This window comes from Gadus morhua, chromosome 18 (assembly GCF_902167405.1).
Source record: "Gadus morhua chromosome 18, gadMor3.0, whole genome shotgun sequence".
NCBI lineage: Eukaryota > Metazoa > Chordata > Actinopteri > Gadiformes > Gadidae > Gadus > Gadus morhua.
The window spans coordinates 3149546-3165885 of record NC_044065.1 but is presented as its reverse complement, the minus strand read 5'-3'; the positions used below and the strand labels follow the sequence as shown (position 1 = coordinate 3165885).

The following is a 16340-nucleotide window of genomic DNA, read 5'->3' as shown; positions in this document are numbered from 1 at the left end:
CACATATATATATGTGTATATATATATATATATATATGTGTGTGTCTCTGTATCTCGCAGTCTCTCTCGCTCTCTGTTTCTCTTCTCTCTCTCTCTCTCTCTCTCTCTCTCTCTCTCTCTCTCTCTCTCTCTCTCTCTCTCTCTCTCTCTCTCTCTCTCTCTCTCTCTCTCTCTCTCTCTCTCTCTCTCTCTCTCTCTCCCTTTCTCTCTCTCTCACCCCCACATTTTCTTGTCAAATTATTCAGATGATGCCCGAATATGATCAAATGTATAGCCCAATAAAACTATTTAAAGGTGTAGGCCTAATTCTGATTAAAAAATAAACCTTATAATATTAACATAATGAGGCTTTTCATTTTGTGCTTCGTCCTACGACGCATGGTGTTTACTTGGTGGGAAATACTTCGAAGATTAAATCCCATTTAATTGGAAACATTTTGATGATATTTCCTCTGAATAAACACAAACTGCTAATTAATCCACACATGCTTTGGGTTCATTTACATTTATTAAGCTACATTTCAGGAAGAAAAGATCACACCAAACACACAACATCCTCCCAAAACCCAGTCCACACAGACAAACGGACGCGCCCACACACACACACACACACACACACACACACACACACACACACACACACACACACACACACACACACACACACACACACACACACACACACACACACACACACACACACACACACACAGTGCAGAACAAATGTGCTTAGGTCCACAATCCACATGTATTTCAACCATTTACATTGTGCATAATATCCACATATGTACAAAAAATGCATTTTTTGACAATGATACATTTCATTTTAGACGTTCAAAGACTTAAAAAATAAAATTACAGACAGGTCCAAAAGTTTAAAATTGACGAAATACGAAACAACATGAGTTCAGCCTTCGATACCGAGTTATAAAATGAAGCAAAGACTAAAATATATCGGCTACTTCAGTGGGAAAATGTGCTTCTGATAGTTGGTCCCCTATAGTTTTTACTAAAATCTTGTACTTTTCGCTCTATATTGTAATGCACACATAGTCATATTCATAGCTGATTCTGGTCTCTCACAAAAACCCAAACTACACGTCCATGACAAACGTTACATACAGACGTCGTTCTGCACGATAAATCAACTTTGGAAACGGGTCACACCCTCGTCGTGACCTCGGTGATTGGGTGTTAATATTGCACATCAGTAAACACACAGTAGTGGAAATGATAGGCTATACATTGTCTCTCTCGCCTCCTATCTCTCCAACTGAACGTTTCGGAGGATCTACGAGCCCGTTGGACCGACTAAGTGTACTCTGAGGACTCCTCCGAGTACGACCTCTGTGCCCTGAACGGGTCGAACCCGTTCTCGTCGACCGCCAGGCATTTACCTGATGAACTATAGCCCTTCTTTTTACCTTTCCTCTCCTCCATTTTAATAGTGTCGTACAGACCCTGCGGAGCCTCTTCCAACAGGTTATCCCTCTCCGAGTGGGACGGTTTCATTTGGCACACGTTGCAGAGCAACAGCAAGGCCGGTGCGTAAAGCACGTTCACAAGACCCATGCACAGATTGAGTTGCGCAAAGCCTAGATTGTGCACTATCTGCCCGGCCACGATGGGCCCCATGGCGTACGCCACGGAGTAGGAGATGTCCGCGATGGCATAGATACTACCGTACACGGAAACGTAGCGGACGTCGACCAGAAAGGCCAGCGTCGGTAAAAGAGCGGTGTCTACCAAGGCGATGCCGAAGCATATGCCGCACAGGGGCGCAATCAACTGGCCGAAAGTTTTACACGCGGGCACCACGCAGGAGCTGGCCCCTATAATGACCATCCCCACCGCCCCGTAGAACCACTGCAGGTGCGGGTGCTTGGCGGCCAGCTTCACGGTGATGTACACGCCCAGGACGTGGGGGAAGAAGGCCGGCAGCCAGGTCAGCCCCATCTCCCACTTGGTGGAGTGCATGGTACTCTCCATCCAGTTGGCGATGGTGGGCTCCAGGAAGGCCAGCGGGATGTTGCACACGGTCAGCGCCCCAGCAACCACGGCGATGTAGGGGTCGATCATGAGCCGGTAGATGGGCGTCCCAACCGGCATGTTCTCCCGGGTGCGGTTGGAGAAGGGCTTGACGACGGTGAGCAGCAGCAAGCCGTCCGCCAGGCAGACCACGGCCAGCACGATGAACGGCACCCGTTTGCCGGCGAACTCGTACAGGATGCCCCCGAAGGGCGGCGCTACCAGGCTGCCGAAGGAGATGAAGGCCAGCGCGATGCCCAGCGCCTTCCTGCGCTCCCCCTCCTCCGTGTACTTGTCGGCGATCATCGCGATGCCCGACGTGTCGGCGAACGCCGACCCCAGACCCTGTAAACTTCGCGCCGCGAATAGAGTGGCATAATTCTCGGCAAAGGCGAATATGCACGTGGACACGAACATGACAGTTAGTCCGATTAAAAGGGGAATGTCGTATCCGACCCGGTCTATAAAAGTTCCCGACAGGGGGTTGACCAGGAGCTGTACAATGGCTTTGGAGGCGAACAGTACTCCGATCTGGACGTCAAGATTGTCCCTGTTGCTCTTGGCTTGGCCGGTGCTGTTGAACGTGGAGTTGGGGTGCAGGACCAGGTGCACGTGCGCCGACTGCTCGCTCTCAAGGTCCGCCAGGTAATCGGGAATAATCGGCACGATGACCATGTAGAGCATGTTGTCCAGCAGCAGAGCCACGCACACGATCACCAGCATGATCCGTCTCTGCTTCTGCGGGTCCGTGATGGCTCCACCGAACTCACGGGTCTTCTCGCCCATCTCGGACAGTCTCAGGGCCAGACCGGAGGGTCCCCCTTCCGATGCCATCGCTGCGCTGTTTCTTTACTCTCTTCTTCCCCCCGATTCTGCAAAAAGTGCAACTGTGTTTTTCTTGTTTATGACATGGAGCTCACGGCGGGAGATGTACAGCAGCACATTATCTAGGCGTGCGTAAACGTTCAGTGCGTGTGTGATGGTGTTCCCGTGGTCCCACCTTGGTAGTGCGTAACAGAAAGCTGCGCGCAACTTTGGTCCCCTGCTGTGGCTCCTCGCGACTGGAGGCGGCTTCATCGGTCTCTGCTGGTCTTTGGCTCAAGTGCTCCTCACTGCTCTCCTCGCTCTCGCGCTCGGTGTTGTTTCAGTGACGTGCAGGGAAGATCGCGGAATTTCTTTCCGCGGAATAACGCGGGCATGTGGTACTCATCTTCAACGGGAAAAGTTGGAATTGCGCGCTTTTCCCGCAGTTGTTCATAACTCCGAGATGCTTATTGTCCGTCTCTATCCTATTATCTGTATGTGTTGAGTTGTGTGTGTGTGTGTGTGTGTGTGTGTGTGTGTGTGTGTGTGTGTGTGTGTGTGTGTGTGTGTGTGTGTGTGTGTGTGTGTGTGTGTGTGTGTGTGTGTGTGTGTGTGTGTGTGTGTGTGTGTGTTTGTTTGCGCTGCCAGAAAACTAATGGCTTCTTTGCAATTGGTACATTTAACAAGCAGGCTGTACTTTATTTAGCCAGCAGCAATAGTCGCCATTTACGCACTGGGCTGTCTGGATTTAGCCCACTCTTACTAGATGAGTTATATAGTTATCGTGCATAGCCAAACACAAATGAAAGCTTCTATGACTCAACTGCAATCGGCCATCTATGCGCCTGACATTCGCCTACTTAAATCCAACTATAAGGCCGCCTGTAATCGGAATGTTCTGAATCAATTAGACTTTCACTGACAGATTGAAATGGATTAGTTAAGATATATTGAATTAAGTCACTATTCGGTGGACTGAGAGCTACATTGTAATAAATAATTAGTAATAAGTCATGAAGATGAACAGCTTTTAGAGACTGCTTGGTTATTATTCACACACAGGTATACAGAATATAATATAAAATAAGAAAAAAAAAATCTGCTGTTAAAATTGTCTCGTTTTGATTTCTGTGTTTTTATTTCTTTTCTTTTTTAAGCATTTGGTTGAAAAGTAAATATGAGTATTCTCAAAAAGTACGTTAGAAGTTCATTAGACGTGCAACAGTGAATGGTTCGTCTCGGCACCCTAGGATGAACTACTGCTGATTCTTTTTTGATAGCCAACTCATTTGGACGCAAGAAGCGCGCCTTTACGCACACGAATCAATGGCGACACCTTGTGTTAAGATCCGACTAACACACATCCTCTTGGGCTACGTTGACTTAAATCGGCCTAATTCTTTAAATGTAATGGATTTATATTAAAGACACAACACACCAGCTTTGTAAAATTATATCATTAACATCTGCAGCTAAGGCCCTCAATGGGTCTACATTACGAGGCTTCCAACTTGATCAGTTCAGAATCATAGACATTGGAATAAAGCCTATATCATTCTCGGGTAATTATGCACTGTATAGTTATATAAAATGGGTTTGGTATAGTTATATGTGTGGGTACGGCAGCAAAGCGCACAGCATGAACTAATCCCCTAGGTGGCGCTAAAGTAGAGGAAATTATTATTGAATTATCTAATTAATCTGTCTGTCTCTATATCTATCTATTCATTATCTTTCTCTATCTGTTATTTGTGTGTCTGTCTGTCTGTCTGTCTGTCTGTCTGTCTGTCTGTCTGTCTGTCTGTCTGTCTGTCTGTCTGTCTGTCTGTCTATCCGTCTATCCATCCGTCAATCTACTTATCCGTCTGTCTGTATTTTGGAATTTACATTTTCACATTCATTTAGAATAACACATTGATTGGTATTTGTATCTATCCCTGGCTGAGTTGATGCATGTACTTTTCTGTTTAAACCTCTGTTTAACCCCAATCCAATAACGAGAGCACATATGGAAACTCCCATGTCCTGAACGAGAGAGGGCCAGACACATGGGCCCGCTGTCCTTCTGCTCAGCCCGCGAGGTTCTGGTTGATCTTCAGATCACAGCATGACGCAGGTGGTTTGGGGAATTTAGTGTTGACCTTTGACCTCGAGGTTGAGCGGTCAAATAGGCATTGTCTCTAAAGTGGAGAGATAAGGGTGGACTAGGACTGAGGTAACCAATTAGAGCAATCCAAAAATGTGCGAAGCGCAACACAGTTTCAAACACAGTTTTAAGGGAACCCATAGGCTTTAGGTCTAGTTCTATTTCATCCTTACTGACCGCCAGAGGCGGTGCATTAAGCACTGGATTTATCCGTCTCGCGCATGCGCAGTTCGAGTACCTATACCAACAAGGTCACATGTGACCCTCGTGACACCGGATTGGCTATATAGCCCGGTGTCGACAGAGGATCTGTTCCTTTCATCTTCTCGCAAAGACGCATATTGTAGTACCGCTTGCGGATAGCGTATTCGCTTTTTGAAAAGGATCGCGCTCCAGACTGTGTGCAGCCTCGCGACCAAGGGTCGGAGCAACGGGTGAACTCGTCCTCCAGGGGCTGTTGGTCTGTACAGCGCTGAAGTAGAAGCTTCCAAGGTTTTGTTTAGTTTCAGTCACTTACCGGTGAAGGCAGCGCTCTCGCGTCCTCTCCCGGCAACACTGCTGGGGTTATTTTCACTACTGGGATTAATTTCGCTACTGATAGCTCCCTTATAGAAACAGCTCGGCTGTGTTCTGGGTTACCAAATTTATTTGGTAAAAGGTTTTTCCAGTCAGTCACTTACCGGTGAAGGCAGCGTTCTCGCGTCCTCTCCCTGTAACACTGTTGTTTATTTCTTTCGGTCACTTACCGGTGAAGGCAGCGCTCTCGCGCCCTCTCCCTGTAAAGGTACGGCCACACCAACCGCGTTGCTCGCGTTAGGGGCGTTGAAAATCGGCATTTTTGCATAGGGAACCATTGGTTTAGGCGCGGTACACGCGTTGAAGCGTTGAAGCGTTGCGTTGGGGGCGTTAGGCGCGGCAGTTGCACGTAATTACGCACGTAAACGCAGTAACGCGCCCATCGCACCAACGCCCGGAGTTCAGAAAATTGAACTTTCAACGCTCCAACGCGTGACGCTTAGCCGCGGTAGCCAATCAGCGTGGAGCTTGACCCGACGTCACTGGCAGAGAGTAGTGAGCTTGCACAGAAGCATACGGCCGACATCTTCCTTTTTTCTGGGTGGAAATAGTAACATAGTTACGCCATTAAATGCGTTTATGGAAACATTTCTAGCGAGAAATGTGCATTTTACTTTCATAATGTTCGCTCGGTGAATGTGAAGGATGTTTGGTTTGATAGTTATGACGAAGAGGGAACGCTCCGTTCACTTGCATGGACAGAGTCTCTGGTTGCTAAGCAACCTCAACGTCTTGGCGGACTGCTTCTCTGCTGATCAACACTACGAATGCTGGAAACACACCAGACACACCATGTGAAGTTATTGAACCCGATTATTGTTATTTATATCCGAGATTATTTAATCTAACCCGATCTAAACTCTATCACCCAAACACGGCGGCGTTTGGGTTTCCTACCTCGGACTCCAGCGCAGCCATGTCCATGGCAGCCACGGCCGGCAACTTTCTTTATTCTGGGTGGAAATAGTAACATAGTTACGCCATTAAATGCGTTTATGGAAACATTTCTAGCGAGAAATGTGCATTTTACTTTCATAATGTTCGCTCGGTGAATGTGAAGGATGTTTGGTTTGGTAGTTATGACGAAGAGGGAACGCTCCGTTCACTTGCATGGACAGAGTCTCTGGTTACTAAGCAACCTCAACGTCTTGGCGGACTATATATCTGCTGATCAACACTACGAATGCTGGAAACACACCAGACACACCATGTGAAGTTATTTAACCCGATTATTGTTATTTATATCCGAGATTATTTAATCTAACCCGATCTAAACTCTATCACCCAAACACGGCGGCGTTTGGGTTTCCTACCTCGGACTCCAGCGCAGCCACGGCCGACATTTTTCTTTATTCTGGGTGGAAATAGTTACATAGTTATGCCATTAAATGCGTTTATGGAAACATTTTTAGCGAGAAATGTGCATTTTACTTTCATAATGTTCGCTCAGTGAATGTGAAGGATGTTTGGTTTGATAGTTATGACGAAGAGGGAACGCTCCGTTCACTTGCATGGACATGGACTCATCTAGCTGCGTTGGCGCGTTGACGCGTTGGAAGCGTTGAACCACCACACACTGGTCAAGCGTCAGGTTAGGCGCGTTACTCGCGTTGTCCAACGCGAGCAACGCGGTTGGTGTGGCCGTACCGTAACACTGTTGGGGTTTATTTTTTAGTCACTTACCGGTGAAGGCAGCGCTCTCGCGCCCTCTCCCTGTAACACTTGTTTGTTTCTTTTCAGTCACTTACCGGTGAAGACAGCGCTCTCGCGTCCTCTCCCGAGAACACTGCTGTATATTTGAGTGTGTAATTATTTTTCCAGTCACTTGCTGGTGAAGACTGCGCTCTCGCGTCCTCTCCCGGTAACACTTTCTTGGCTCTTCTTGAATTAGTAGCTCTCTGGTGAAGGCAGTGCTCCCTCTCCCAGTGTTCTGCTGATGGCTCATGTGTGTGGCGCCTGTGTGGCCCTCCTTGAGCCTGACGATGGCCATGATCGCTGCCCCTCTTGCCTCGGCTTCGAGCATTTGAGGGAGGGCCTTACCGAGAGGGCCTGTATGAACTGCGGCTCCATGCCCTTGGCACTCAGGCTGGCTAGGCTCGCAGCGGTGGAACATCCGGCAGCTGTCGACCTACCATCAATGGCGCCACTTCCTCCTGCTCAGCCCGGCCATTCTTGGCGTCGGGGTAGAGCAGGCCCCCCCCCCAGGAAAAGGGCTAGGGACGAGCTAGCATCCAAGGTGGATCGCTTGTCGTCCGATATGGAGAGGATACAGGAACTCCTCCTGACCCTGCAACCTGGGGCAGGTGGCGCGATGGCTGACATCCGGCCTGACCCTTCCTTGGGGGATGTGCCGGGGACGGACGATGTCCTGTCGCTGGCGGCATCAGCCAACCTCTTCAGTGAGGGTGTCACGGGGGAGGAATCCTCAAACGCTTTTGGGGAGGCCTCCCGCTCCTCTACTCAGAGCTCTGGGCACAGCACAGAGGGTAACCCCATCGGGGCCGTCATCCGTACGGCCCTGGCTCGCCTGGGGCTCGATGCTCCTCAGGCAGACTTGGCCCAGCCTAGCGCCTTTTTCAGGCGCAGCCCTGCCACAGCCCCTTTCTCTGTCCCTCCTTCGGAGGAGTATTTAAAGGAGCTACACCTCTGCTGGAAGGACGCCAAGGCTCTCCCCCGTCCTTCTTCCAGTGCTCGGGCCTTGGCTGCCATGCGGGATCCAGCGCAGTATGGTTTGGGTTGCATGCCACCCGTTGAGCCCGCCATTGCCTCCCTCATTCTAACCCCCGATCAGGCCTTGCGGCCGGATGCCAGGTGTCCTCGGCCCCAGTGCAGGGTCACAGACGACCTGCTTTCGAAGGCCTATGACGCAGCAGCACGTATGGGGCGGATTGGCAACTCCCTCTCCCACCTAATGCTGGCGCTCTCGACCTCGCTGCAACAAGCTGCAGTTGAGCCGTCTACACAGGACCTGAGCGACGCGTCCCTACAGGCCTTTGCCCTCATGTCCAGGGAATTGGGGCGTGTTATGTCCACCCTGGTCCAGACTCGCCGCCAGGTTTGGTTGGCTCAGTCGCCCCTGACGGAGGCGTGCAGGAAGGCCCTTAGAGCCGTGCCAGTGGTACCGGGGGAGCTGTTTGGGTCAGCTGCCCTGGAGACGCTGGAGCGAGCTGCCCAAGCTAGGCAAACCAACCTGCAGCTGTCAGGTCTTCACAGGAGTGTCTCCGCTCCTGGCAGGCCTAGAGCCCCCCCGGCTGCCCCCCGGGGCCGCTACCAGCCACCACGCTCTTACCCAGCAAGAGAGGAGGGCCTACGCAGGTCTCGGCGGTCCGCCCAGCAGCCCGCTGATAGCTTTCGCGCCCCCGCCCGCCCATCGCCCGGGCAGCCTCGGGCCGCGGAGCCTCACCGGTACCCCTCCAGAGCCGACAGAGGCCGGGGGGCCAGGCGCTAGGACCACGGGGCCGGTCGTCGGCTGTTTTTCCCAGCAGCAGATCAGCTATTGGGCTGCCTGTACTATAGACCCCTGGGTGGTTTCCACCTTAACCCGGGGGTACGAATTACAGTTCCGACGCCGGCCCCAGGCCTTTGGCCGGGTCAGGATGACAGTCGTCCGCGACCCGACGAAGGCCGCAGCTCTGGCCCAGGAGCTATCCGCCCTCCTGGCCAAGGGTGCGATCGAGCCAGTGGACCCTCAGTTACAACCCGGGGGGTTCTACTCGGCGTACTTTCTGGTCACCAAGAAAGACGGCGGATTCAGGCCCATTCTAGACCTAAGGGGCCTGAACACGTTTTTAAAAATTTTACCATTTCACATGCTCACCTCGGCGGACACCCTGAGGGTAGTTGCCAGGGGGGAGTGGTTCACGACTATAGACCTAAAGGACGCCTATTTTCATGTGCCGGTTGCGGCACACCACAGGCGGTTCCTGAGGTTTGCCTATCGGGGCAGGCATTACCAATTCAGGGTACTTCCCTTCGGGCTTTCCCTCTCCCCGAGGGTTTTCACCAGGGTTGTGGCGGCAGCCCTCGCACCCCTGCAGACGCAGGGCATGAAGATCCTGCCGTATCTGGACGACTGGCTGGTCTGTGCGCCCTCCAGGTCCCAGGTGGCCCAGGACACGGCCCGCCTGCTGTCGCACGTCGCCCGGCTGGGCTTGACGGTGAATCAAACAAAGAGTTGCCTGGACCCTTCCCAACGGGTTACCTATCTGGGGTTGGTCCTGGACTCGGTCGCCATGAAGGCCTACCTTTCACCTCGACGGGTGAACGACATCCTCCGCCTCCTTCCTCTCTTCAGAGCCGGCAGGAGGCTGCTTTTTATTCTTTTTCTTCAGCTTCTGGGCAAGCTGGCAGCTGCTTCAGCTGTGGTGCCTCTGGGTTTACTGTCCCTGCGCCCACTCCAAATGTGGCTGAACAGCCTGCACCTAGATGCCAAGTGGCACAGGCAGAGGAGGGTCAAGGTGACCCTGCAGTGTCTTGTCTCTCTGGCCCCATGGAGAAGGAGAGCGTATCTGGAGGCAGGCGTGCCCATGGGCGCAATCCCGGCACGCCGGGAGTTGGTGACAACCGATGCCTGCCTCTCGGGATGGGGCGCAGTGTGGCAGGGCAGGACTGCGCAGGGACGGTGGTCTGGCCGGGACATGGCACAACACATCAATGTGCTGGAACTCCGGGCTGTGCAGCTGGCATTAGCCAGCTTTCTGCCCCATTTGACAGGCCGGCATGTCCTGGTCCGGTCGGACAACATGGCCACGGTTTCGCAGGTGAACCACCAGGGGGGCACCAGGTCAGCACGGCTACTCCGGGTATCCCAGAGCCTGTTGACTTGGGCTTCTCCCCGTCTGGCCAGCCTACGTGCAGTCTATTTGCCGGGGGCCCAGAATCGGGCGGCAGACTTCCTCTCCCGACGGAAGCCTCCACCGGGGGAATGGCGGCTTCACCCCGAGGTGGTGGAGTCAATGTGGGGCCTCTTCGGCAGGGCAGAGGTGGACCTCTTTGCCTCGGAGGAGTCGGCGCATTGCCCCCTCTGGTTCTCCTGGGCAGAAGCGTCCAGCCCTTTAGGGCAGGACGCGCTGGCGCACGATTGGCCGGACAGGCCTCTTTATGCCTACCCACCATTGCCTTTGATTCTGCAGACACTCCAGAGGGTCCTTTTGCAGGGCCACCGGCTCCTTCTGGTGGCCCCCTTTTGGCCGGGGAGGCTCTGGTATCCACTGCTGCTCAGGCTCTGCTGCAGCACGCCATGGCGCCTCCCCGACAGGAGGGATCTCCTGTCCCAGCTGGGGGGTCAGATCTGGCATCCCGACCCCTCTCGCCTACAGCTCTGGGCTTGGCCACTGCAGGGCCCGACCCACTGCTGAGGGAGTGCACTACGGCTGTCAGGGGTACGGTCATGAGTGCCAGGGCACCATCGACCAGGTTGCAGTACGGAAACAGGTGGAAGCTGTTCTCCAACTGGTGTGCGGCTAGGGCCGTGGATCCAGTGCATTGTGCTGTGACCACGGTGCTGGAATTTCTGCAGTCCCTCCTGGATAGTGGCCGGTCGCACTCTACCCTGAGGGTCTATGTCGCTGCCATCTCCTCCCTACATGATAGGGTTGACAGCGCCACGGTAGGGCGCCACAGATTAGTGTCCCTCTTTCTAAGAGGGGCTTTGAGGCTGCGTCCCCCTACAGCCATGCGGTCTCCAGCATGGGACCTGCCGCTGGTGCTGGAAGCCTTGTCATCTCCTCCCTTCGAGCCTTTGGGTCAAGGGGGTTTGAAGTGGCTGTCTATGAAGGCTGCCTTTTTACTCGCCATAACATCTGCCAAGCGGGTCGGGGAGTTGCATGCCCTATCAGTGAGTGATACATGCCTGAGGTGGAACTCTGATGGCTCGGGTGTCACTCTATGGCCGAACGTTGCGTTCCTGCCAAAGACCCTGCCACGCAATCACCTTAACCAGCCCATCCAGTTAGCACGCTTTGACCCCCCTTCTGGGGAGGGTGGGTCTGAGCTGCTGTGCCCGGTGCGGGCCCTTAGGGCTTATATTTCTGCTACCGCCGGTATTCGCCAGTCGGAGCAGCTTTTTGTTTGCCATGGTGGCCCTAACAGGGGTCATGCTTTAACAAAGCAGAGGCTGTCCCACTGGATTGTGGAGACCATAACACACGCCTACGGGGCCAGTGGCCGCCCCCCGCCATCCAGGGTGAGGTGTCACTCAACTAGGAGCGTCTCCACATCATGGGCTGCCCTGAGAGGGGTGCCCCTGGGGACCATCTGTGCCGCGGCGTCATGGGCGTCGCCTAGCACATTCTCCAGGTTCTACCGGGTCAACGTTGCCACTCCCCATCCAATGGGCGTGGCCCTGATGCCAAGCTCTGCTTTCTCTGATCAGTAGGTGAGCACCTTGACTCTTCGTGACGTTGTTGGTATTGGCCATCCAGTGCTTAATGCACCGCCTCTGGCGGTCAGTAAGGATGAAATAGAACGCAGAGTTACGTATGTAACTCCGGTTCTATGAATCCTGGATGACCGCCAGAGTTACAGGTCACTCAGAAGTCTCGTGGTTCGCGAGAAGATTCTGGGAACAGATCCTCTGTCGACACCGGGCTATATAGCCAATCCGGTGTCACGAGGGTCACATGTGACCTTGTTGGTATAGGTACTCGAACTGCGCATGCGCGAGACGGATAAATCCAGTGCTTAATGCACCGCCTCTGGCGGTCATCCAGGATTCATAGAACCGGAGTTACATACGTAACTCTGCGATTTATGCCCATGCGTCCATATACATTTTTATAACTTCGAAAACACAATTATTATTATTTTTTCCAGATTTACAAAACAACATAATGATTTTTTTAAACGGACTCATTAATAACAGGATGCTAAGAACAAATGTCTCTAAATGTTATGCTGCAAAAGCGGTCGATAATGTTTGTGTTTTACCGTCCTAAACTGAAACTATCTATCCCTCACAGCGTTTTAACTTTTAAGATAATCGTGCACCCTTATCCTCTCCGCTGCCTTCCGAAAAATCAAGTCAAATTTTCCGTTATATGTAGGCCTACATCATAAAGGTATATCCGATTCAGATCCAAATGGACGGTAGGCCTATTCTTTTGGTACATAATTTGATCTCTTCTTCAGACGATGGCAGGGCGATGGTGCCGAGACCACGGAGCATGGACTACGGGAGAGGGACCCATTGGGCAGGGACATATGGGCCAGGGGCCACTGACTGCGGTCAAGTGAGCCGCCATTCGTTCATCCGCGGTTAAGCCAGCCGTCACACAACATCTTCGTGCGCCTTTACTCTAAACAGCCTTTGCGTTTTCAAAATAAAACCCTTCACCTACGTGTAGATATATAGAAAACTTGCTGTCTTACGGCGGCGTCTAGAATGTCCGCACTTGCGGACATCTTGCCAGCCAGCTGCTCACCCATAACGTTGTTTTGGTAGTGGTAGGCCTACATGTACTTTTTAAATAACCATAACTTGCTACATTTTCAACCGGTTTACCAACGTTTTGGTTTCTTACAAACCTTATTGACGTGGTTATAATATTGTACATATTTTAGAACATTTAAATTTTTTTAGAATCTAACATAATTATTCATCAGTATCAAGTATACAGTGCCGTAACTACATCTCTGACGTTTATAACAAAACAAACCGTTTGAAAATGTAGCAAGGTGGTTATGGTTATTTAAAAAGTACATGTATCACTACCAAGTCCACACAGTGTTATGGGTGAGCAGCTGACTGTGGCAAGTTGGCCGCCAGTGCGGACCTTCGACTCCATTGGCCAGCAGAATATGCATGTGTACGTTTTTCAAATGACATTTTCTCTAAATCTATACAGTAATATCGAATGGTTCCTTGTGTACTAGTAGTCAGTACAACAGTTAGTATGGTCATATCAGTCAGTGCCTGAACTTATGTGAAATTCGGTCTATAGCCCACTTCAAATTGCTGACATAATGCAATTTGCAAAGGCGAGAATATGCATGTGTACGTTTTTTTTTTACGTATTTGCACAGCACACACAGCCATTGCTTTTGCTTGAGCTCTTTAAGTGTCCTGGGGTCCATGATCAAACAGAGGGCATGGAACCACCGGTCACATTTATCACACTGGATCTGTTGAATTTAAAAATGAATTCATGATTTATTCATGCACATGATTTTGTCAGTTGGTAGCAACACTTAAGTTACTTACTGGTATATCACAAGCGTCGGTGAAGTTACTTAAGAAAAGTAGTGCATTACATATAACTCATGGAGGAATAAGTGCTGTTATCTATTGGGGTAATATTATTACAGTAACTTAGTAAGTTGCTACCAACACTGTATGTCACATCACGATTCCACATTGAACTGCTGCTCACAACAACTCACCCAGTCTGTGTTGGCAGGTGCTTCTCCAGGGGGCCTGTCAGCTCCACACATTGAACATGTCTCTTCATCAAAGACTGAAAGAAAGTGTATTTGCATAATACATTTAATCTGAATTCATGTGGAGTGCCTTTAAGTTATTCATTATTTAAGTTATTGTACCTGATGCCTCAAGGACTTGGAGACCATTATTCCCCCTAGATTCTCCCATGGCTTTCTTGGAGGTTTCAAATTGCATTTGGGGCAACTGAGGGAAGGCTTCCATTACTAAATGTCATTTAATAAACGTACACATGCATATGTTCCCCCCGCGACCCGACCCCGGATAAGCGGACGAAGATGAGATGAGACGTAGGCTGCGTTCATTAAGTGATGATTTAAAGTGATGTAGTAATCGAGGCAGAATTTCCCAGCCCTTTTTGTTTTATCACTTAACTAATTAAATGTAACCGCCTGCTTAAGCACCAGACGTAGATAGCAACGGTGGTTGATCGGATGGGAAAAGGGTAATTTGCCCCATTTGACCCTCAATTTAACATTTTGCCGCGCTGTGCATTAGCAATAGTAACTCTTCAACAACCACCAATAAGACGCATATAGTCTATTTTAGGCAGGTCCCACACTTCTTTCTCCAGGATTTGGATTTTTGGGCCTACATTTTATTTATCAAATGATGAAAAACTATTTAGATCTTTTGTGGTATGGTCGTCTCGTGCAGGTATGACTCGAAGAGTGGTAAAAAAATCAACACGTGGTTTATTCTAACAGAGACACGGTAAACGGGCTTGCGTTCTGGTGGTGGTTCATGAAGCATCTCTCGAACACAGGTAAACAAACAGCTATATCGGGAGTGGGCGGAACGGTAATTAAGCCACGCCTACATGCTCTAATCTACCCAGGTAAACCTTTGGTCTGTCTTGGCAAAGCGGCCATGTTTGTAGTCTTATCTTATCTACAAAATCATTACAACCTTATGTTGTCCATTATGTGGTTGAAGAAACCATTCATAACTGTGGTTGGCTTGAAACATTTCATCAGAAATAGCAGAGACTAAAATTGTTTACATCACAAGCTGTCAAGCCGAGATGTACCAAACAGCTTTAAGAAAGTGCTTTTTCAGGAGTGGCGACGCTAGGGAATAGAACAGTGGCGTGAGGACTAGTGGGTCGGCGGGCCGCCGAGCGCTGGTGTGGGCTAGTAGGCCTACGTCCGAAATAATGGTGGTGTTCTTTTTGACCGCTTCGGCGCCGGTGTGTGTTGGGCTTTGGGCTCCACTATCCTTCACGCCACCGTTCTATTCCCTAGCGTCGCCGCCCATGAAAAAGCCCAAATGCGTATAATGAGAAACGGGAAAGCTTCTACGACCAAAAGGGGACGTGCCTCCGCAAATGCCGCAAGAAAGCTGGGAGATTGGCAGTTTACCACTAGCACGTACCGGCGTACCATACAAATGGATTACACCAGACGTTATTTGCTCTAACCAATACGCAGGCCTTTGCCGTCTCTCGTCTCGAGCTTCTCGCTCACAACCAATCACGTTCTTCTGGTCACTAGTTCTTAATTGATTTCAGCTGCGTCTCCCCCGCCTCTCCTCATAAAGCGCCCCCACCGTGACGGATGTTAATCGTTTATTTTGCGTTGGATTGCGTGGGCTGAACAATCCGGACATCGTGGCCACCGACGTGGACCCCCCGCCACCGGGACCCCCGCAGTGAGTAACGCGGGGTACTTCCTTCATGAGCACTGCACGTTACACTCTCCCCATCTCCTCCTGTCTTCTGTTCTCGCCCCTCTATTGTACATGTTTTACCGCTGGAGGTTAATGTGGATTTGCTGATGGAAGTGGTAGTTTGTGTTGAGTGGTTTATCTATGGGTTCGACTGACTAACTAACGCTGCGGACCGCTACAGCACCGACCACCACACTGGGAAGTGTCCTCTGCTCACTGTGGAAGCAGCATGGAAGAACTGCAGCAACTCTGATGGAAACTACAGGACGTCCACGCTGTTGAACACAAACTGTTGTAGGCCTACTACAAACGGAGGCGGTCCCACTCGGCCCCTCTCGTGGTCAATGCGGCAGACCGCTGGACCTGGACGTCACCTTCTGCAGATACTTCACTGCCCTCAGGAATCCACGCATAACTTGAAACATGTCCGACTCCACATGTCCGAAAAATCCATGATGGAAACTTGTGGAAGGAAGAAAGGGTTCTGTTTTTGCTCAACCCATAACCCCACTGAGCCCTTCTGTGGAAACATGTCTGACTGACCCTACTGACTGGGGGCCTGTTGTGTGTTTGGTTGGTCTGGTAGAAGGTTTGCTGCTTGTGATCTGCAAGGTGGTCCTGGGTTAGATGCGGTGTCTGACTTGCACACCACTCTCCCAATTCTATTCTTCTCTTTACTAC

At 50.8% G+C, this 16340-nt stretch overlaps 1 protein-coding gene across 1 annotated transcript; it reads right to left on the bottom strand.

Annotated features, from left to right (window-relative positions):
• Positions 1–645: 645 nt before the first annotated feature.
• Positions 646–3513, bottom strand: slc18a3b (solute carrier family 18 member 3b). Its single transcript, XM_030341121.1, has one exon. It carries the CDS (start codon positions 2860–2862, stop codon positions 1312–1314), a length of 1551 nt encoding a protein of 516 aa, XP_030196981.1. The 5' UTR covers positions 2863–3513; the 3' UTR covers positions 646–1311.
• Positions 3514–16340: the final 12827 nt, after the last annotated feature.